The following is a 23,744-nucleotide window of genomic DNA, read 5'->3' as shown; positions in this document are numbered from 1 at the left end:
TTATTCACAGTAGAACATAGAAAACATATCAAGTGATTAAAAACGAGACATTTTAGCGTTTCCAGAAATATATTAGATCATTTTGATGATGGTAATTTAAAAAAAAAAAAGTTAGGAAAGGGGCAACAAAAGGCTGGAAAAATAAGGGTTGCTAAAATGAAACTGCTTTCTTTTGGTGCAGTGGGGACCTAGGTTCACTAACATAGGTTTTCATAGGTGATTCTGAGCCCATGCAGCGATTTTGCATGGCTATTTTTAAAGCAGCAACACCTGCGGACTCACAATTTATGGCCAATGCATACAGAGATTACTCTGGATTCTTAGACTCAGACTTTAATGATATTATGAAACTCTCTTAGCACCCTTTGCATGTTCTCCCTGCGCCTGGGTGAGTTCTCTCTGGGTATTCAAGCTTACCCTCACACTCCAAAGGTATACTTGTTAGGTTAATTAGTGATTCTAAATTGGGTGTCAGGAGCGAATGAGAGTACGAATGATTGTCTCTCTGTCAGCTCTGGCTACCAGCCAGATTGCACCCTGCCTCTTGCCCTGTCATACAGCTTGGATCGGGCTCCAGCACACCTGCAATCCTGAACTGCATGGGCAAAGAATAAAACAGAGGGGTGGAAGTTGCTGAACTATTTCATTAGAGCCACTCATAAAACTGTGAATTCCTTCCACTCGTGAAAAACTCCCAGGGATGCTCCTTTTATACCTAATCACATTACTAATCAACTTTATTTGTTGCCAGATGTTGCACAACTCTCAGCTTTTTTTTTTCCTTTCTTTTTTTTTTTTAAATTGTATTTTTAAAATTAGTTTTTGAAAAACATGCGACAGCTTTTTATTTGGATCTTACAAAGGCAAAGGTGCCAAAAGTAAAAGTGAAGCAGCTACATTTACCAGTTTAAAAAAAAAAAAAAAAAAAAGAAATGAAATGAGCCTCTGCACTGATCTACTGAAAGAGATTACTTTATTGAAATCATATTTTTACTAGCAGAAACATTTGGTATTAAAAAAGGCGTCAAGAACAGTCAACTGCATTGACTTTTTGTAAGATGACATTTTTTCAATAATGTATGTAATTTTCTATTTCCCACTTCCACAGACTCTTCAAAAACCCACAATAATAAATCCACGCAGACTGTCAGTGAACAATGCATTAATAGTTTCTTTTATATAGTACTTTTGTGTTATTTTCAAATTGTACTTAAAAGCCAGTGTGTTCTTGTCCGCCTCCTCTAACAGCCACAGTGAAATAATGGATATTGTGCCTTCCTGAGAGAGACAACGATTGTATGCACATCATAAACTGAAAGTTAATGTGCACATATTTTCAAACTGCTGCTATTTTATCATGGAAATGAAGATTAAACCAGGACTTTGTAGTTTCACTTTCTGGCTCTTCCAGATAATCATGAAATTGCTTAAATAAAAAAATGTATTATGCAGCTACAGTAGATGGCAATAGTCAAAGCTGGCATAATATGACTTTTAAAGCTACCATAGATAAGTGCAGCATTGTATCTCCTCTCAAAGACACCTGAACAAACATTTGTCTTGTTTCTTTCATAAAATACAACAATACCAGCTGAAATTCCTTTTCTTTTATTCTGAATGTCTGTCATCTGACAATAACAGCGTTTGGGAATACTGTCCATGGTGCAAAAATTAAAAAACATACTGCACAAAATACATTGTGCCCCAGAACATTGTAAAATATGGGTATCAATCAAATATGGGTTGAATAAGGAATTTTCATTGTATTTTCACTTCCCCAGAATGTTTCTTACTTGCTAATATTACATCTGCTCAAAGCATTCTGGGGACCAAAAAGGATGATGTTGGTTCTGTTTTCTAAGTTGCTCATTTTCCATCAATTCAGTGAATTATTTAAAGTGGGCAATAATGTTTTTTTTCTATTTTCTAGGCCAGCATATATAAATAATCCTAAAATGCTCTGAAAGACGTCAGTGAGAGTGGTTGTCCTTAATCATCGAAGTTCTAACCCGAACCCTAAGCATCTTAGACCGCAGCTGATTAATACAATCATCTTCGTCAGCTCGGGTTGTGAGTAGAATGATGGGAAAAAGGACTTCCAAAATCTGGAATGACTCCCATGACTTAGCATTCAATACCTTTTCATTGTTTTTAAAGGAGATATGTACATACTTTCAGCTTTTTCTGTGAAAGATATATACAGTCTTTAACAAACGTCTCTTATTTTTAACCAAGGACCTGCGATCTAATGACCAACCTCTTTAGGGCCTGTTTGCAGCCACTGTGGGCAGACCCACATGGCCTACAATGGGCCTTGCACCAGAGTAAAATGTGGCACATCTGGGCCCCGCACTGTGGGGCAGTCCTTAGTGTGAGCTGACTGTGGGCTGTCCAGACTAAGCAGAGAGGGGCCCTAAAAGGGAGCACCTGCTTTAGGCCCACTGTATATCAACACTCTAGGCTTTGGCTGCCCTAGTGGTGCCCCATCCAGGGCCCACATGTGCCCCATGGTACATTACTGCCACCAACTGGTAGGAAGTGTTGACCAGAAAGTTCTTCAAAAATCAACAAAAACAAAACAAAAAAGAGCTACTTAGACCAAAAAGCTACCACAGCAGGTACATACACTAGTTGCCCAAAGAACATTTTTATGGTGACCCCAAATGGGCCCCACATGGGTTTTCGGTGGGCTACCTACAGTGGGTTACCCACACTGAATTCTCTCTTGGGAGCCAAAAAGGCAAAATTGCTATGGGCTCCACAATAACAAATATTGTAAATAGTGCCCGCATGGGATTTCTGTGAGTAAACCCACTGTGGAATGGTTCATTGAATACTCATTTTGGGCCCTAAAGGGCAAAACAGCTGTAGGCCCTTTGTGGGGTAAGTGTCTGCGTGCCCTGCCCACACAGCCCCACAGTTCACCCGCAGCTACCCACTGAGAGCTTGAAGTCTCAGTGAAGTCTGAGATTTAGGTGCAGCTGTCTTATATGAGCAGACCTGCATCTGGAATGAAAAGTGAAATAAACAACAATGACAAAAATATGTGTGAAATATGATTTCTGGACATTTGACAAAACCGCTTCATGCTGAAGTCACAGGAGGTATGACTTTTCATAAGGCCACCCAAGTGACATTTGATTCCAAGTTGAGTTTCTACAGTGGGAGCAGAGAGAGGCTGAGTGGCTGATAGGAGCTGTGCAGGAAGAAAAGACATATCTGTACTGAGAAAGGTCATCTATTCAACAACACTGAGGAGAATTTCTGTAAGTGCAGAGCCACAGTTTCCAGCCAGAAAATGTAGAACCTGGGCAGCTGCACAAAGGACTCAAAGTGGAATTTCATCCTAACAAAGTGCTACTGATAGAGGCTTTCAAGTTGGGCAAAAGATACAGCCTTGACTCACGGTTCACTGAGACGCTATAGAATATTGATAGATGTCAATAACTGATGTTACCTCAGCAATTTTAGATCTCCATGGTGTTCTGTGGGGATGAACGTAGTTTTAGTAACACCCAGAAAAGTCTAGAAGCTCAGATTTACTCTCAATCGCCGATCTTTGATCTTTTTTTTTTTTTAAACAAACAATTACAAGTCCTGTTGTAATGCATCTAACCTGTGCATCAACTTTTGTGTTAGACCAATCCAGCTTTAAAACAGCTGCATTTCCGAATATAATTCGGACATCACACTTAGGTTTCCTGGCCTTGTGGCAGATATGCCATCTTCAGGCTTTGAAACTACTTGGCAACCATCTGGTAAAGCCCTAGCCATGTAAGCCTAAAGATTGGTCAATAACCACCTGGCAGCCAGCCATGACCACAAGCAAGTTTACCTTCCCACCCCCCAAAGGTTGGGAAAAGTGAATTTGAACTATGAGATCAGATAGTCAACAATATCCTGGGATATCTGAGGATGGCAACTTGCCAATGCTAACCCAATCTCCACTCACCACCCTCCTCTGCTCGCATATCTGACAGTTAAACTTCATTAAATTAAATCTACAAATCTGAGGAGATGATATTGACTTCTATATGTTCTATAATATGGAGATAGGAATTAAATCTACAATAAGAAGAAATAAAATGAAGGACTGAAAAAACTGACTAAAACTAACTTTAAAAAAAAGTTTTTTTAAATACTCAAGAATTAGATCAACTCTAGTAATCCACAGCAAAACAATCAGCAGATTGTCAGTAAATATTAAGCTCATTTGATAGGTAAGGACTGCCAAGAACAACAGGTGTTGACCTTATCACTGCAGGGAAGCTATAAAATCTGCCAACACATGTATTCTGAGTCATCTGAACCAGAGCAGACGCTTACATTTACTCACCTTTGTGTCTTTAAGAAATAAAAACATCTAAGTTGTAAGGCAAATGTTAACTTTTTTTTCCACAGTCAACTCCAATAAATCAAGAAATGCAACATTTCTTTAAATGATAATATTCTTTGGGTTATGTTTATGTGGACGAGGTTCGACTAGTAATATGACTTGATATAAGGTCAGTCTATTTACCCTCTCCAGGTCTTCTATCCTTTTCTCCAGACTTCCAGGTGCTGAAGCTCCTCCATCTCGGCCGTGGCGGTTGTGTCGCTGTTGGCTGTTCCCGCCTGTGTCCTCCTCCAACCCCATTTGTGGAAAGCTGTTAGTAACAAACACAATATTGTTGAGCCTGTAAGTTGAATGCATCGAAATATTTCATACTTCACATTATACACGGCCACACTTCAAAAGAAAAGGAAAGTTAGAAAAAGAGTAACATCTGAGCTTGATTTCTACTTTTCAAAGTGTCCAGTAGCGTATTCACACTGTGGCCGTTTGAAGGTATGAATCACACCCACATTGTAAAACTTCAATAGGGATGACACAGCCATCATCAAAAGAGCAGGTGGGGAATATCTTCTGCGCGTTTGCTCTTTCAATTAGGCATGCATTATTAAAACCCCTCTCCCTTTTTATTCCTTTAATGGAGAAGGCCATCAAGGATGTGCAACTTTGGTATAAAAAGGATTCTGATTAAGAAACAATTTACATATTACAACTTCAAATAGGCTCAGGAATGGCAGTGGCAACTTGTGCGTCCCTGCTGTTAAGCTTAGAGACAGAGTCTGGGGCGGCTGGGAATAGAATATTCATATGCAGTCAATTTCCTTACTGACCTTAATCCAATAATTATTGACGTGGAAACTGGGAATGAAATGCTGGCTCTATACCTCATAACTACAACTACTCCCACTCCCACGTAGCAAGAGACTATGACAGGTTTATATAATCTCCCTGGAAATAAAATTACTTAGATTGTAGGATTCAGTGTGTTGTCTGAAGGGGCTGGTTGGCAGATTTCTACAGCTGAAACAGACAGGAAAGCTGCTGGCAAGACACAGGACAAATACCTCCTTTGTACCATCTGTACTCTTTAAGACCTGCCAGATATGAAGTCCGCATGATTAGACAACTTAAACAAGTACTTTTAACTCTGAAATTGTAGAAGCAGCAGTGGAAACTCTGAGTATAAATTGTTAAATTTGTTTATTTTTCTCCAGTGCTCAGTTTCACGGAATGCCAATATTAAAAAAAAACAAAACAAGTAACCAGACAAGATCGGCTTTCTTGTTTTTGTTTTTCCTTTTGGCATGTTTAGTACATATCTGAAAGTAATAAGGCTGTAGTCTCAGTGCTGACTGGCTGGCTGGTCTAAAAACAGCAGTCTTGAGTTTTCTGTATAAGGATGTCCTCCCAACTTTTTCTACAAGGGTCTTGTTTTGGAGTCTAAACATATCAGAATAATTCCCCTATGTTTGGTCCAATTGTTTCATAGGTACCAGTGCATCCAGCAACATGATATTGCTGGATGATATTGCGAGATTTATTTCTCAGGATATGAGGCTTTTTAGCATTTTCTTTAAATAGTTGCTGTGCTGGGGCTGGCAGTTGATATAGTTCCATCTAAATGAAAAAAATAAAAAGAGGGCGACACAACATCTGCTACAAGGGTAGCAGATGTTTCTGACTGCAAAGCCTTTCTTGCAAGGGCAACTGCTGACCTGCCTCCATTGCTACCAGGCTGCAATTTGCAGACTGGCGTGAAGTGATGTCCAGGGAGCAGTTGAACTGATTTCCTCAGGAGATCTCCACAGTAGCCACGGTGTAAGCAAAAGAGATATGGACCAAATAAACCAAAGTCTACCCTACATAATCCTCTCCCAGTTCACCAAGAAGTCCTTGAGGGTTTTACTTCCTCTAGATAGATCAAAGATTATTTTGGCATGAACTGGAACTGAATAAAGGTACAACAAAAACAGGTCTCATGACATGAATGGCTTAAAATCCTGCTCATACATATAAATTCTTCTTTCCTCTATTGAAGCGGCAGTGCCATTTCTCATACACACGCACAGGCAGTATTTTTGTGTACCTTGACATTTACAGAACAAGCATCTTATTTTCCTTCATTCTCCCAGAGCCAACATTGCAGCGGCCAGCGCTTTTGATCAAGAGGAGTCCTTGAAATGCTCTTGTTGACGCTCGTCTGCAAGATAAAGGGGACTTCATTTGTCTCTCTCATTGTGGCTCTTCAAGGCAACTTTATCAGCGTGAGTGCACACGAGCACACAGGCGCGTATATTGTGCAATTCATGCCATGATGTCCCGAAAAAAAGATCCACGAGAGTCCCACACAAACATCACAAATACACGGACTCCCCAAGATGCACAGTGGGTGTTTAATCCAAGCCTAAACATCCAAAGCCTCGTCACTAAATATCACACCATGGCACTTTAGCACCCCACAGGCTGAGGTCTGGGGGAGTTAGAGAGAGAGGCTAAGCACATTCTTGTGAGCCTCAGCAGGTGGGAAGGAGAAAGCACAGACAAGAGCACCAATAACAGCAACAGTCACAGGTATAATAACATCTCCGCACAAACAAAAGTGTCAATGTGTGGAATGAGTCAAAACTTCACTGGAGGCAACAGCACACTGGATTCAGTCGTCTGTTTAATGCTCTCATTACTTTAAAGCAAGACAGTATAAAGCCAGCTTCCATGCAGAGCTGCTTTGAGCTGCTAGTTTACAGATGCAGTCACTCCTCAGTCATCTCAGTGGCTGCTGGGATTACAGGCAGGCAGAGGCAGCTTGGTTGTGCTTTGGTTTCAAAGTCTTCAATCTTTCAGGTCCCCTGCTTATGTAGTTTCATTCTTTTCTCCCCTTTGGAAAGACGGCACTTTAGACAGTGAAAATTTGTCACCACCAGAGTACTGCCCCTCATTCATAACACACAGCACCTGGAGCAGACCTGCCCTGCTAGACAGGATGTTTGTCAGTTTATGAAACACAAGTCAAAAGCATGGTCCCAACTGACCTGAATCATCGTCTTCTGTGGAGATTTTTCCACTGAAAACTCTTAGTGACTGATAGTGTTTTTAGTTTTGCAACTCAAAAAAAGTTACTTAGTTTTTTTCTTTTATGCTTAAATGTAAACACATTTCCATTTTTCTTTTAGTTGCACCCAAATAAAATAAAACCCCTGGTGCATTCAGACTGCTCTGTGTTTCTCTCCGACTTCTCAGCAGGTGGGTGCATACCAGAAGGAGGCATTTGTGTCACTGCACAAGTTAATTTTAGCAAACACAGCCTTGACCTGGTGGCTGTTTCTCACATTATTTTCATAGATGTGTGTCAGCTGCAAAAGGGCTCCGATTCAAATTCGGAAGAAGCATCTGGAAGCACCAAAAACACTGACAAGGAAAGATAATGCTGGTTTTTGGATTTTAGACAGTAAAAGGTAAAATCATTACATTTAAAATGTAGATGCATGGTAGGTTAGAATGCTCTGATGTGCAACTTTTGTTATATTGTTTTTCTTAGTAGGCAAATTAATATGATAAATGAGATGCAGCTGATTGGATTGCAAATCAGATTTGAATTTAGTGTCATGTTACTATGAGTTTTTAAAAAGGAAAAACCAAATGGTCTGAAAGGGAAGTAAATCAGAGCGCCACATATGTTTTTAAATTGTTCATTCAGCCATCTTGTGTTGCCCAGCCCACCTGGTGGGTTATCCATAGCGGAACAGCTGAGTGTCCAAGTGAGGCTAACCCAGCTGATGAGAGCAGCAGCCATAATTACATGGCCAGATTGAATGTCAGCTGGTGAACCTGACTGTCAGGGTTGGCCACAACCGCTCACTTTAGTTGCAAATAATGCAAAATAAATGCACGGCGGACTCACGCTGAGGGACGTCAACTCTAAATGATACAAACAATTTTCTGTGATGTACTTCATTATCATGGAAAATGAAGGGAAAATGCATCGTTTCAAGAGACTTAAAAGAATACTAATTTTGATGACCTGTTTAGAAAGAACAGCAAAAACCAGTAAATGAAAACTCAAAGTAGAGCTATTCCCAGGAGGTTTTCAGTCCAAACTTTTAGGCTGTTTGAGAAGGAAAGGTTGAAAGCCATTTATCAAATGCCAAAGCAAACTTGACCAAACAGCACCTCTCATTTTAGAACCAAAACCTTTCAAAGCAAATCATTTACTCTGAGCACTCCCTGCCAGCCACAGCAGGGAAGTGATGGCCCGGACAAAGTGTCCAGGGTCCAGATGGTGTCCTGTCAACCAGAGTTCAAACACATCATCTTTCTTGAACCATGATAGCAAGACAGTAGCAGCACTGAAGAGCAGAAAAATGTTTAAAAACAACAACAACAGTGACACATGAGGAAAAAGGCCCTCGGACTATTTCAGAGGAAATCTGCTCTCGTAATTAATTACTCAAACTGCTCTTTCTCATCCTGGCCTTTAGTGCTTCCCTTGACATATTACTAGTGATGTTATGGCAGATAAACTCCACTCTCAGTCGGGGCTAGAAAATATGAGCCTCACCTCTTGTAGCGGCCGCTTCCAGATCTTGGAGTCTCCTGAAACAAACAAACAAAGGAAAGATAAATGCTGCTAGTCCAAAAACTATAACTCAAGAGTTGCTTTAAGAAAAGAAGTTGACTTTTCTACAGTAATAATGATTTCAGAGAGAAACGGCAAGACATCTGGGTGATTTTGGTGTCATCATTATGCTTTGTTCATCTGCCTTTGGGTTGTATTGGTTCACCAAAAGAAAAAAAGTCATCTACAGGATGAGAGAAATTTATCAGGGGCGGCATTTATAGAAAGCCTTTAGGTTGTCTGTGAACCTTTGTGAATTGCAACTGCAGAGCTGGAGATAGATAGGCTTTGTTGCATTTAATAGTTCAGGAGGAGCCCCATAGCCCCGAGAGGTGGAAGGCAATCTCATTTTTGGAACATGTAGTTGTATATTTATCTTATTGCTTCCATTATTGCGTGATCTAAAAGTTGTTTAGATCTTTGCAGCAGTGATGCTCCCCATAAAAAACGCTTTTGGTAAAGAAGCGATTCCCTGGAAAAAATGAAGTGTGTGTGAGATGAATACACATCTCCTCTTTCCTAAGGTCCTGTGCAGTGAAGGGTCCCGTATTTGATTGAGGAGCCTTGGCTTTGCTGCAATCTATCAGTCAGAGCTTTGCTTTTGTCTGACTCTCAGCATACAGCAGCCTCTGTGCCTCACTGACAAATCATCCATTACCTGTGGATGAAATCCCTCCCCTTATCTCTTCCCTGGATCGATTTACAAAGATAGAAAAGAGTAAGAGGGCAAAATGTAGCAACAATCGGCCTTTAACTAAAATACAGCGCATCTTAGCATGAGGCCTGGTTGAAGTGGCACCTGGAATTAAGAGCAAATTAAAATAGAAGGTTGTCTTTTTGTAGGATTGTGTGTAAGCCAACAGCAGCCACAGCTGCTCCTAAAAGGCCAAGTCTACAGTAGCTGTTTGATCTTCTTCCTTCTTCATTAATAGTTGACTCTAAGGCAGACAGATGCTATTCTACTGCTGTACCTTTTAACTATAATACACAAGCCTCAGAAAACTGTGTTATAGAAAGTTTAGTTTAACTTCTTTTTATATACATCTGTTCGATCTGAATATGGTCAGAAGACAAATTATCCAACGCTGTTTATGGAGCTATAATCGCCATTATTATTTACTTTAACTCTGGAAAAACCATTTATTTTTCTGCCAGTCAAGAACACACACACACACACACACACACACACACACACACACACACACACACACACACACACACACACACCTGTCTAAATGTAAATGTGAGTTTACGCTCTGACTTCCAAACTCTAGATGTCCAGAATATGCAACCCTCCTAGAAACAGTTTGATGGTGTCCAACGAATGTTGATTTTAGTAAAGAACATTTGCTTTTACACTTTCCTAGAAATTCAGCTCATCCAATCCGGCGATGCTCCACGAGTTTTATACATCAGGTCCGCTGGCGTACAAATAAACTCTACACTGTAAAACTCTACAATACCAGGGCACATCTGGGTTAGAGAAAAAAGCGAGACCATGTGACATCACTCCTGCAGTTTGTTGAAGAGCAGCAAACACACAGGGTAATGCAGTCTCAGGTGTGGCTGTACTTTTCAAAACTCCATGCAGGTGACACCCTCTGTAACTTTGTAGTGATTAATGCAAAGCATGCCAAAGCAACACCTTATTGAATGGCCCGAGTAAAGAAAAAATAAAAGAAATTGTGGCAGCTGCCAATGGTATCGCTCAGACTCCTCAGACACACCTATGGCATCAGTTTCAAAATCCTACGTCACCTTGTTCTCAAGTTATCGAACTCACAAAATTTCAGAACATTTGACCTCTGACCTCAAGGTTAAGGTCAGTGAGAGTCGAACTCGTATCTACTAAAAAACATTTGGACATCTATGGTATCAATTTAAGGCTCCTACGTGGCCTCCTTCTCAAGTTATCCCATTCACAAGCTTAGGCGTGTACGAGAAGATGAACCCTGGGATGATGACACTTTTAGTGAGACCCTGCGAGCCTTATCAGTGTGAGTATGAGGTTTGAATTTCCTTTTTTGCAGAGAGCTATAGGTTATAGCTATATTAAACTGTTTTGCTGGTTGCTTTTTTTTTTTTTTTTTTTTTTTTTTTTAAATCATTTGCTCTTTTGTCAGAACCTTGCACTGCTTTGTGATCCTGCACCACAGTCTAAGTACTCCAGACAGCTTTAGTCAGTAACACGGAGGGAGTTATTTATTTCTACCAATATTCTTCTTTATGCCTGCTATAGTAGAAAATAAATAAATATCTTCCGTCTTTTTGGTGGATGATCAACAAGTTTGGTAAACATATTCAATTTAAATGTCACCATTAATTATCTGCAAGAATATGAATATTTAATGAGTAATCACAGCAGTGCGGGAGATGATCAGATTAAAATAACAGTACATTACAATAACACGACTCCAGGACCTTTAATACTGTTGGTAAGTTTTACTCTGTGATGTTGGAATAAAGGGTTGCTTTTAAAATTTAACTTTAATCATGTTTAGTATTTCTGCACTGATGCAGTATTTGAAACTAATATTGGTGAAATCTTGATGCAGAAAGCTGGACTGTATCGATGACAACCGGCCTGTCTGTTCAGTTGAATTCAGGTATTTCTAACAGTTAATGGTCAGCAGTTTAAAGTTATATCACAGCTTTTCTTTGCACTTTTGCAATCGTCTTTGACTTTACCGCAACTGTTGTCAAGCAACCACACTGAGCATTGTGAACCACCTGCTTGGGATACAAGTCTGCAAGACAGTGTAAATGTACAACTACTTCACTGCGCACAACACAAGCCTGTGTAACTTTATTTAGAATGTTCAAGCACAGCGACAGCTCCTACAACCCACATCGCAGCGCTCACTTACCAAGAATACACCGAGACAAACATCTACAGTAGAAATGAGCATTTTATCACTAAAATTGAGCACTCTACTTATTTCTGTGCTTTTGTAACCTGCTCCTTCTCCACAACACTCAACACCAGTTGGAATTTGTGATGAAACGCATTCAAAGGTCTTGGTTTGGACATTTATGAGCTGCTGTGGTCACAGATTTATGTTTTGGCAGCTCATTAAATTGAAAAAAAGAAAAAAAGAAAAAGAAAGAAAATGAGAACATCTCTGCCCATGAAAAGCTGATCTCATTCCAGCCAGTCGCCAAACAGCGCAGGCCTCAGTCGGTTTCTCTGCACAAAGCTGATAAAAATCACAATTTTACTTGGGGCATTCAATAAATCTGACAGACAGAGAGAGAGGGGGAGAGAGACGCTCAAATAAGATGCATGATTGGCATTTTAAGGGATTCTGAGTAAACAGCAGCAAGTACTCAATGTGTTGAGATATTTGCAGGTTCTGGCTGCAATTACAAGCTAACATTTTTTATCTTACCGCTCTACTGTTATACTCAAGCTGTTTTGCAGTCCTCTCACACATTTTATTAAGATGCTAACCACACCTGGCTGTCTGGGTCTTTGATGCCAGCTGAAGAAATAGATGTCAAAATGCCAACCTGGAACATAAATCGAAGGCTGAAGATGAAAACAAGGCTAACCTATAAGCAGCTCTGTAAACAGTAGCAGAAAGTCATGTTAACCTCTTGTCCTCCCTTTCAGATTCCTAAAAGACCTTTTCTTACCCCCTAAAGTGCCTGAATTAGAAGTTAAATTTAAGGATTTTTCAAATTTAACTCCCCCATAGTTGTTGCTGGGAGCTTGCCTGTCAGAGATAAGCACTGGTGGTTGGCCCATATAGCCATAATCTTGAACAAACAAAGGTGTGAATGTTATCAAATACTATTTTAGGCTCTACAGTGAATTCCACTTTGCTGCTAACACAGCTCCTGCTGGAAACGCCATGTGATGGGTTGTGAACACTTCCCTGCTGCTCAGACATGATGCTCTGCATCAGCACCGCTTCTTGGTGTTGAAAGGTGATAATGAAAAATGCAAATGTGGCTCCTTAAAGAGTGCTGAATGGAGATTGCCGGGGATATGCTTTCTCCAGGTAAAAGAGAGAGAGAGAGAAAGCTGAAGTTGTCTGCCGTGGAGCTGGCTCCTTAATAAAAGCAGAGGATCCAGAGGAATGTTCCATGTGGTTCTGGGCTGCTAGATCACTAGAACAGGTTTCCTTGTAGGACCTGCATACCAGAGGGAGGTAAGCCCTGATAACAAGGAGCACTTGCCTGCACTGGGTCTCTCTGATTATCATACTTATCAAGATACATGTGCAGGAGAAGAACCGTGTGGGTCTGAGCTCTAATGCACACACAGTGAACACATCTCAGACTAATTTAAATGCATCATGGGTCCCTTTTATAAACAGAGGCATTGCTGAATTTGAAACATCTGAGCATCTCGAGCAGCTTGTTTTGGTTGGAAAATGCTCTGAGACCTGGGAAGGCAGTTAGCAGCAAAACAGCTCTGAACAGAAGGTGAACGGAGCTTTTTTTCAAAACTTTTTGTCCACATATCTTGAAACAAGCTAAGAGGCCTGGCCTGATGTTGTATATCATCATGGACATAGCTGACACAGAATTTGATAAATGGCGCCTGAGGGGAACGGCACTATTTTTTTATTTTTTATTTTTTTTAAACATGCTCCATCTTTGCAGATGTCTAACTGACAGCTCTGCTGTAAATCTGCTGATCGAATTGTATCCCTCCTGTTGTTTTTTTCTCCAAGTCTGACTTCTTCTGAACAAGCTGGCACCGGAGCCCCATGAGAATAGAAATATCAATTTTAGATGAGTGACAGTGAGACATCTAATGGTTAGTTCCTGCATAGCCACATCTGCTCTGAGTTAGAGCTAATACAGAGATGGTGAGATTAGATTCAGCCCATGCATGATCGGGCATATTCTGCTCCAAATTATAAACCGAGGGTCCTCCCCTCTACAAAACTGGATGCGTGGCAAAGAGCTGATTCTACTGAACTCCCTGCTGTTTGTTTACATGTAGAACACTTTATGTAAACAGTCGAATCCTTTTCATTATTATTTTTTTATTGAGGCCACATCTCAGCAGGTGCTGTCACAGTCTTCCTGTTAGTGGGGTTGTTTGTGTACATATTTCATGCACAAGCCTTTGCTTCGCGTAAATAGCCTCAGACAGTTCCAGCCCAAAACAAAATAAGCCTGCTGATGCATAACAGCCAATCCATCTGGAATGCGTCTCCTCGCTACATCCACACGAGCTGTCACACAGCGGCACAGCCATTAGATATTCCTATTTATTTTTTATTTCGTTCAAAAGCCGATTATCATGTCAGTCAGATGATTTTCGTACAGGATGTCTGAGTCGTCGGTACACAGCTGGATGCTTTCATATCCTCTCTGCACTCAAGGTTATATTGCAATGCAATCAATGCATGTCCATTAGAAGAGAGTTTGAAATTACATACACTGGAATATGAACTCCTGTTCTGGTGAAAGACAGAACTCAAATTACCAATGTGCTATTATTTATTAAGGCTCTGTTTTTATTCGTTCATTTACATCCTCGTTGTACAGAACACCTGCTGGACTTAGACAAAGACCAGACGGCCTCTGCAAGAGCTCACTTCTATAAAATAAACACAGAATCACTTGCCAAGATTAAAAGATTCAGTTTGTAGACATCAACAGTGTCAGGTTCACACTCTCAAGAACCAGACGGCTTCTACACAAACCAGATTCTGCAGATTCTGAAATTTGATGAATGTGGCCCTTCACTTTGTTGGCCCGAGCTCCACTATGCTAACGCTAAGCGGTGGCGGGACGTGATGATCCTGTTGCGTTTCCACTCACGTTCAGGACGAAAGCTAATCATTATCAGTTATCTTTTATTTTTGTTTAGTCTATAAAATAGCGCTCTATAAGTATTCACAGGCCAAGATAAAGTCTATACACTGCTATTTTTCCCCTGGACACTCAAAGATATTTAATTTTGTGCAAAAAAAAAAAAAAAAAGTAAAAATGTGCACGATTAGGAAGGATTCCAGCCATACTAATCAAAAATCTCATAGATTTAACTTGGCCATATAAGTCATCCTCTTGGTCAGTGCTGTACTACTTCCTGGGTGGCACACTTTTAACCACTTGAACTTCAGTGATGTGTGCTGGATCTGCTCCGGTGTTTCAATCCAACGCCTCTTTAACGTATTTTAGAGCAGGGCTCGCAAAATCGCTAGCCCGACGTCCCGGAGCTAGCGATATCTCCGGTCGGGCGACCAAAATCTATCTCAGCCCCGCCCGTCGGGTTATCATATAGCCCGACGGGACATCGCGCTAGCGGTTTTGCGAGCCCTGCAGAGGGAAACAAACCGTCAGGGAGGCACAGCTACTGGGAAGAGCAAGTTTTAAGCAAAGACTGTGGTCTAAATTGTTTGTGCCAGTTCTTCCTTCCTCTAGTGTTGCAGGGTGTTAAGAGCAGGACTTCTGCTGAAAATTCATTGATTTTCTGGGAGACCCAGTTCTCATTACAGTGCTCCCTGACCTGAAAGTCAGGTTGGTTTGACACAGAAGATGTTTGTCTCTCTAAAGTCCAAGTGCAACTGGTCTGAACAGGACTTCCACAGAGAAAACAGCAGGAGCACAATAAAGAGGGGACTGATTTCCAAAAAAAGAACTTTCTGATTACACCTTGCATCTGAGTGTTTAAAGGAAAAAGAAAAGAAAAAGAAAAAAAGAAGTTAATTAGACCACTAAAAACCCAGACTTATGAGGAACTGTTGCACCAGCTGCTTTGTTTGTTACATTTTGCCTTTAACCTCTTTTTCCATTGATGATGAAACACCATGACACCTTTGTGTTTTGCAGCTTTTTTTGCAAAAACTAAGCATTCTCAGTGCCTCCCTGAGCTCTGAGTGTCTCCGTTTGGCCGCACTGATGTTACAATATGTAAGATACTCTACTCAAAGACATAACAAGCGAAAAAATGCTGTCTGTACTCTGTGGACATCCTGTGCTGAGGCTGATTTGCAAAATAAAATAAAAAAAAACAACACTCCTTTTTATGTCATGTCACTTCTTACCAGTAAGTAGCCAGTGGCAGGGTCAGCTGTCATCGACTCATTCTGAAACGTGTTGGCCTGAACCAGCTCCTCCTCCTCCCTCCTGTCCTTCTCTCCGCCATCATCATCATCCAGCTCATCCAGGCTCTGTGATAAGGTGATGACAGACGAAATTAGGAAGTGAAGTGGACACAAACTATGTTTACATGCACCATCTGTGTCAAGGTTGATAAATTAAAGAAAAATTCATGCGCACAGATCTAACATTGGTCCCATTTTACCAAATTTGCATCATATAAACAACTTCCTTGTTGGTTGCATAACCGTATATGGCATGAAGGTTGTACGACTTGTAAAAATGATGAGGAATCATTTGTGCATTTGTGTTTTCAACAGGCAGCTTGTCAGCAGCCAAACCTCTTCTCTAAGCCAAGGTATTTTTTTTTTCTGTATACAGAAGATAAATATATTGTTTTATCTAAGCATTTTAACAGTGAGAGACAAAAACAACAGCTTCAAGCGTTCACCACACTCTAAATATTCACCCAAGAGAGATGCATGTGAGAACAAATCTCCTATAAAGCCAAATCAGGCCTTAACTTGTCCAAAAACAAAATGCTGAGTGACACACCGCAGGACAGCCTCCTGATGTTGGCCTTGTCGACTCACATTATTTGCTGTGTGTCAGTTTACTTGTTTTTTCTGAAGCAAAATTGGGGACAAACATAAGCAGAGAGTCAGTTATTGGTGTCAGCATCAACTGTTGGCCACAGGTGTAGGTATCAGACCAGAACTTCACAATTGGTGCATCCCTGGTGCATTCACTAGTAGCAGCCGTCTTTTGTCCTGCCTCTGCTTGTTGCACAACAGAAGCTCCCTCACATTAATCAAGCGAGCACATTTTCAGTAGTTTGAAGTGAACCATTTCCAGCTGTGTGCAGCATGTGCAAACTGAAAAGTTCAGACAATGCACTGACCTAATTATCACAATAATGTCAAGAATTCCTCTGTGAGAAAGGCTTTGGGACAGATTCTGTCTGACTTTTTATTATTTTGTATAAAAATATGCTCAGCTTGTTATTTTTTTATACAATCTGCTTCTATGAATTCTTTATTCTCATCTGAAACTTTTTGTTTACTCTTCAAGATAAGTGTACAATCAAACCAACCCCACCCTCCAGTGCTTAACAGGTTGCTAGAGTCAGTCCCCCAGACAAATCCAACAGTAACTTCCTCATTTTATTGCATTTGAGTGCACTGACAGATGCGTGGTGACAAGCAAGGTCATTCCCACAGTAACAGCAATATTGACCTCTGGCTCAACACAACCAGGGTCTCCTCTTAATCCTCTTCAGACATGGTCACATTCACTTCCAAGAATCCCCCAGGAGCTACAGCTCAAACACTACCCTAATGCCAGATGGACTCTAGTATGGCAACAGGAAAACAGTCAGCACTCGGCCTTTCACCTCCTGAGGACAAGTCAGGGGGGATTTTTGACCAGTGGAATGTCCCTTGAAAACACAATAAAAGACACAATATAAACATACGGAGTGCAAACATCCCTTTGACAGAGGCTAGCAGCTTTCATAATCGAAGCAGAGAGCTTTCGAATAGTCTTGGAAAACCAACTTTACTTCTGATAATCTTAATTTTTTTATTTTTATCTTAAAATATCTGTACAGCCCAAACTTCACACTGAGATGGAGTACGACAGAGTTACTGGGTTCATCTGTCAGGAGCGGCGGAAATGCATTGCACAAACACGTCTCAACACTGACAGCCGGATCGTGACACGAGACAGAACGGGGGCCAAACTCCCAGAGGGGACAATGCAAACCAGGCTTTCCCGTTTTACACCGCAGGGTGAACAAAAGATGGCTGCCCAGCAGACCCTTCATCGGTAAAAATAGCCTTACAAGGTTAAAGAGGAATGCAGTCATTTGCAAGGCTTTTCCTGCCAAACGGTTTATCAGTTGTCCTTGGGGAAAATGCCAGTTCCTTTTGAGTCTCACTCAGAGCTTAATGCTAGCACTCTCCTCCACCTCACCGGTGCTCTCATCTCCCACACAGACACCTATGGAGGTATCCCATGATGGGGCATAATTAGGAGATTAAGAGCAATGACATATGGAAAATGCCATAAAACAGAGTTCTGTCTGTGTCAACACAGAGTGGATTGCGCAATGACTAACCACTCTGCTATGCACAAACTTTCCTAAAATGTGGAGTTGGGAATCTCAAAGTTTGTTTTGGAAAGAGATGGAGCCCACTTTGCTCTCTAGTATTCCAAATTGCTGTGCTTCTTTTTATTTCAGCTAAAGGAAAAGGGTATCTGTGTGTCCATATAAGGGGTGTTTCTGCTCCTGACATCACCACAGTGTGTTTATTTTTCTGGCCAGTTTCTTACCTTGGGCCAGCTGGGCAAAGCACTGAAAGTGCTGAAGGATGAGCGTCCAGGGCATTGACTGAATGCCTTGAGCAATGTGTTTGCATTTCAGCATTACACATTATTTCTTCAGCCCAAATAGTGTCACAGAAGTAATGCAATGTTCTGTAGCACCACTGTAGGGGCCTCGAGAGTCCCCCTCTGAAACGCATCACTCTCCACAAGTTTGTACATACAAGGACACACTTATAGCAGCCACTGTTGGCCTATTCTTTGCATATTTTAAAAACACTTTATATTTCTCTGTATACAAATGATATAATCTGGCGTGCATTTACCATTTTGCAGACAATTTTGTGCACACTTCACTGAGGCTAAAGTTCATTTAAAACATAATCTAAATAAGTTAAGAAATTAAGAAGTGAAGAGCAAAGACACATGTGTCCTCCCCCAAACAGTTTTGGAGAGTTGAGTGAATGCTGCCCAGCTGGGACCGATTATCTGCGGGAGAAGCACTTTTTACACAATACTAAACCCTAATTAAGATTAATTAAAAATACAATGAATGTTCTAAGATCATTAAATGTTGAGCCAAAATTTAAATGTACCAAAAGTCAAAGCACATACAGTAAACAGAGGTATCAGTTTGTGTACTGATGATATTAAAAAGATCATTACAAACTTGAGTGTTAGAGGACTCTCTCTCCAGAATCCTCTCTGCTTCCTGTTTACAACAGGACCAAGTGTCAGGGCGTGTTTACTTAAGAAAAGCACATATCCTGCTCCGCTTCAGCCTCCAGGCCTCTGTCAGTCACTCTCCACATGAAGAATAAAAGAAGCTACATCTGGAGCAGAGTTTCACGGTCTACTGGAATGTGTGTTGTGGTTGGAAAGTTTCTCTGCGGGGAGGAAAATGATCACTCATCTATTCTGAAGCTCCATCTCTGGCAGCAACAATGCAAAGGCTACAGTCTTTGTCTTCAGCACAGCAGGCTGTGTGCTTTACTTCCCTGCTCTTTAGCTTTTAAATCTTGGTCAAAGGGATGCTGTGTGATGGGAGAGGTGATGGGTTCCCAAACTAAAGTGGCTACTTTCAAATCATTCACATGAAAGACAACAATAAAAAAAACATTTTAACTATAGTATGCTAAAGTCTATAATCATCATTATTATTATACACTGAATTTTCACATGCCAAATAGGGTGAACACATCATGATCTTGAGAGTAAGAGAGAGCTTAATCTAACAGAAGTAGCAGAAGCCTGCTTAATCTACTTAAGACATATTAAGATAAATGTCTTATTTTAAAATGCACAAAAAATAAAGCCTCAAACTGAGATCATTTTAGTTGGTTGAACACATGATTCAAGTTTCAAACCAAGTGTCCACAAAAAGCTGCTCAGCAACAGCTCACCAGAGGTAGCTACAGCTGCAGTGACTTCCATGGCAACCATTGCTGCAGCAATGCTAACATATACAGTGCTTTAATCTGTACAAACTCACAATCTGTATTCAAGGGAGAAATGTGTAGTGTGTCACTCGTCCCGTCTTCCTCCCCTTAACCCCCCATGGCTGATCTTCCCTGAGCCTGGTTCTGCTGGAGGTTTCTTCCTGTTAAAAGGGAGTTCTCCCTTCCCACTGTCGCAAACTTCATAATTAAAGGGGGTTGTTTGATTGTTGGGGGTTCTCTGTAGCATTGTAGGGTCTTTATTTTACAATAAAAAACACCTTGAGACAAAATGTCTGTGAAGGTTCTCAGTCATCCAGGTCATCGTAGTCAAAGGAGCTTGCAAAGAAAAGCGTCTGGACTTCTTTAAATTACTTGAAGACGTTTCACCTCTCATCCGAGAGGCTTCTTCAGTTCTAAGGTCAAATGGTGGGGAGTCCCAGATTTAAACCTAGTGGGAGTGTCCCCCCACAGAGGGACAAAAGGACCCCCTGATGATCCTCTAATCGCCTGAGCCAAGGTGTGGAACTGGGTGTGGGTCCCAATCAGCCAGAGTTTCGGGTGAGTTCATTGTGAAACCTGGCCCCACCTTATCATGCGAATTCCTGAGGTCAGATGGCCCAGGGTGTGAGTGGGCATTAAGGCGTCTGGGAAGGGATCTCAAAACTGGATTATAGATGGCAGAGAGTTGGTGTCGTAAACCACCGCCTCTGTTCAAAGATGGTCGCTCACAGTGGACATAGATGGCTTCTTTCACTCCTCTTTCAAACCATCTGTCCTCTCTGTCCAAAATGTGAACATTGGCATCCTCGAAAGAGTGTCCTTTATCCTTAAGATGCAGATGGACAGCTGAGTCTTGTCCTGTGGAGGTGGCTCTTCTGTGTTGTGCCATGCGATTGTGAAGTGGCTGTTTGGTCTCTCCAATGTAGAGGTCTGGGCATTCCTCGCTGCACTGTACGGCATACACCACATTGTTAAGTCTGTGTTTTGGCGTTTTGTCTTTCGGGTGAACCAGTTTTTGTCTGAGTGTGTTGCTGGGTCTGAAGTACACCGGGATGTCATGCTTGGAGAAAACCCTCCTGAGTTTCTCTGATACACCGGCTACATAGGGGATGACAATGTTGTTGCGTCTGTCCTTCTTATCCTCCCTCGCTGGTGTCTGATCTTCTTTTCTGTGCCTCTTTGCTGACTTTAAGAACGCCCATTTAGGATAGCCGCACGTTTTGAGTGCTTCCTTTACATGTGTGTGTTCCTTCTTTTTCCCTTCAGGCTTAGAGGGAACATGTTCTGCCCGGTGGTGTAGGGTCCTAATTACTCCAAGTTTGTGTTCCAGAGGGTGATGGGAGTCAAACAGGAGGTACTGGTCCGTGTGTGTGGGCTTCCGGTAAACTTCGATGTTGAGGTTGCCATTCTCTTCAATGTGCACAGCGCAGTCCAGGAAAGGCAAACAGTCATCCTTTGTGTCTTCCCTGGTGAACTTGATGTTTTTATCCACAGCGTTGATGTGCGCAGTGAAGGATTCCACTTCTTGTGTCTTGATTTTGACCCAGGTGTCGTCTACATATCTGTACCAGTGGCTGGGTACTCTTCCTTTGAAAGAGCCAAGAGCCTTCCTTTCCACTTCCTCCATGTAAAGGTTGGCTACAATAGGTGACACGGGGGAGCCCATGGCACAGCCATGTTTTTGTCTGTAATAGCCTTCGTTGTATTTGAAATATGTAGTGGTGAGGCAGAGGTCTAACAGTGTGCAAATCTGATCGGGTGAGAAGTTGGTCCTGTCTTCCTAGGAGTTGTCTTCTTGTAGTCGTTTTCTGACAGTCTCCACTGCCTCCGTGGTGGGTATGCACGTGAAGAGAGAGACTACATCAAAGGACACCATGGTTTCATCTGGATTCAGGGTAATTTTCTGGACCTTGTCAGTGAAGTCGGTGGAGTTCTTGATGTGGTGTGGGGTGTTCCCCACGAGAGGAGCAAGGATGGTAGCAAGGTGTTTTGCAATGTTATAAGTGGCTGAGTTTATGCTACTGATTATGGGTCTGAGTGGGACAGCTTCCTTGTGGATTTTTGGAAGTCCGTAAATGCAGGGTATCGCATCCCCTGGGTAAAGGCGGTGATAAGTAAGGCGGTCAATGATTTTGTCCTTTTCCAAGTCTTGAAGGCAAGCTATAACTTTCTTTTTGTAGCTGCTTGTGGGGTCTCGCTTTAAGGCTTCGTAGGTATTGTTGTCACTGAGGAGAGTAGTGATCTTTGTATGGTAATCTGTAGTGTTTAGGACCACCGTGCATCTTCCCTTATCCGCTGGTAAAACAGTGATGTTGTGGTCTTTGCTCAGGGAAGCGACAGCCTTCTTTTCCTGTATTGTGAGGTTGGACGGAGGGACTTTGGCACTGGAGAGGGTGGCTGAGACTTTCATCCTGATTTGTTCTGCTTCTGTCTGTGATAATTTATTAATCCGTATGGCAGATTCTGTGGCTGTGATGAGGTCCACTATGGGCAACTGTTGTGGAGAAATGGCAAAATTGAGACCTTTGGCTAATACTCTCTTTTCAGGTTCAGTGAGATTCCTGTCTGAAAAGTTCTTAACCCATTTCTCCTGACTGTCTTCAGGTGTGTTTTCTTCTATGGGTTGTGTAGGTTCAGATTCAGAATGAGGAGTGTGAGTTTTTGAAAGCAAGGTGTGAAATTTCCTGCGTTGTCTTTCTTTTCCTTTCGAGTGTTGGGCCCGCTGAGCCTTGTCCACAAACTTGTAAACCTCTTCTAAGATTGGAGAGGGTAGAAGGGTTTCCAGTTCCTGCAGAGTCTGGCTGATCTTGATCTGGAGGGCATCTATAGTGAAATGGACCTGTCTTATCCTTTCACTTAAAAGGTGATTTTGCGCTCTCTGTAGAATCAAGTCTGCTCTGTATCCCCTGACAGTGGATCCAAGACGCAGGCTCTTAGGAACAACTCGGGTTTGTCGGCATCTTAGGTTGAAACGGAGATGGTTCCTATAATCCGCTAGTTTATAGGAACCATCTCCGTTCCTATAAACCTCAACATCGAAGTTTACCGGAAGCCCACACACACGGACCAGTACCTCCTGTTTGACTCCCATCACCCTCTGGAACACAAACTTGGAGTAATTAGGACCCTACACCACCGGGCAGAACATGTTCCCTCTAAGCCTGAAGGGAAAAAGAAGGAACACACACATGTAAAGGAAGCACTCAAAACGTGCGGCTATCCTAAATGGGCGTTCTTAAAGTCAGCAAAGAGGCACAGAAAAGAAGATCAGACACCAGCGAGGGAGGATAAGAAGGACAGACGCAACAACATTGTCATCCCCTATGTAGCCGGTGTATCAGAGAAACTCAGGAGGGTTTTCTCCAAGCATGACATCCCGGTGTACTTCAGACCCAGCAACACACTCAGACAAAAACTGGTTCACCCGAAAGACAAAACGCCAAAACACAGACTTAACAATGTGGTGTATGCCGTACAGTGCAGCGAGGAATGCCCAGACCTCTACATTGGAGAGACCAAACAGCCACTTCACAAGCGCATGGCACAACACAGAAGAGCCACCTCCACAGGACAAGACTCAGCTGTCCATCTGCATCTTAAGGATAAAGGACACTCTTTCGAGGATGCCAGTGTTCACATTTTGGACAGAGAGGACAGATGGTTTGAAAGAGGAGTGAAAGAAGCCATCTATGTCCACTGTGAGCGACCATCTTTGAACAGAGGCGGTGGTTTACGACACCAACTCTCTGCCATCTATAATCCAGTTTTGAGATCCCTTCCCAGACGCCTTAATGCCCACTCACACCCTGGGCCATCTGACCTCAGGAATTCGCATGATAAGGTGGGGCCAGGTTTCACAATGAACTCACCCGAAACTCTGGCTGATTGGGACCCACACCCAGTTCCACACCTTGGCTCAGGCGATTAGAGGATTATCAGGGGGTCCTTTTGTCCCTCTGTGGGGGGACAC

At 41.9% G+C, this 23,744-nt stretch overlaps 1 protein-coding gene across 2 annotated transcripts in view; it reads right to left on the bottom strand.

Moving 5' to 3' along the window:
• Positions 1-23,744, bottom strand: part of pawr (PRKC, apoptosis, WT1, regulator) — a 71,540-nt gene that overhangs the window by 7,053 nt on the left and 40,743 nt on the right. For both annotated transcript variants that reach the window (XM_035908987.2, XM_006780864.3), the window contains exons 3-5: positions 15,956-16,081; positions 8,889-8,923; positions 4,520-4,646 (exon numbers count right to left, since the gene is read on the bottom strand). In XM_035908987.2, coding sequence (XP_035764880.2) covers positions 4,520-4,646; positions 8,889-8,923; positions 15,956-16,081 — 288 coding nt within the window. The remainder of the gene's footprint in view (positions 1-4,519; positions 4,647-8,888; positions 8,924-15,955; positions 16,082-23,744) is intronic.

The sequence above is a fragment of the Neolamprologus brichardi genome, chromosome 17 (genome assembly GCF_056152115.1).
Source record: "Neolamprologus brichardi isolate AB-2024 chromosome 17, ASM5615211v1, whole genome shotgun sequence".
Lineage (NCBI taxonomy): Eukaryota > Metazoa > Chordata > Actinopteri > Cichliformes > Cichlidae > Neolamprologus > Neolamprologus brichardi.
The sequence above is the reverse complement of the archived record's forward strand: the minus strand, read 5'-3'. Positions and strand labels throughout refer to the sequence as shown.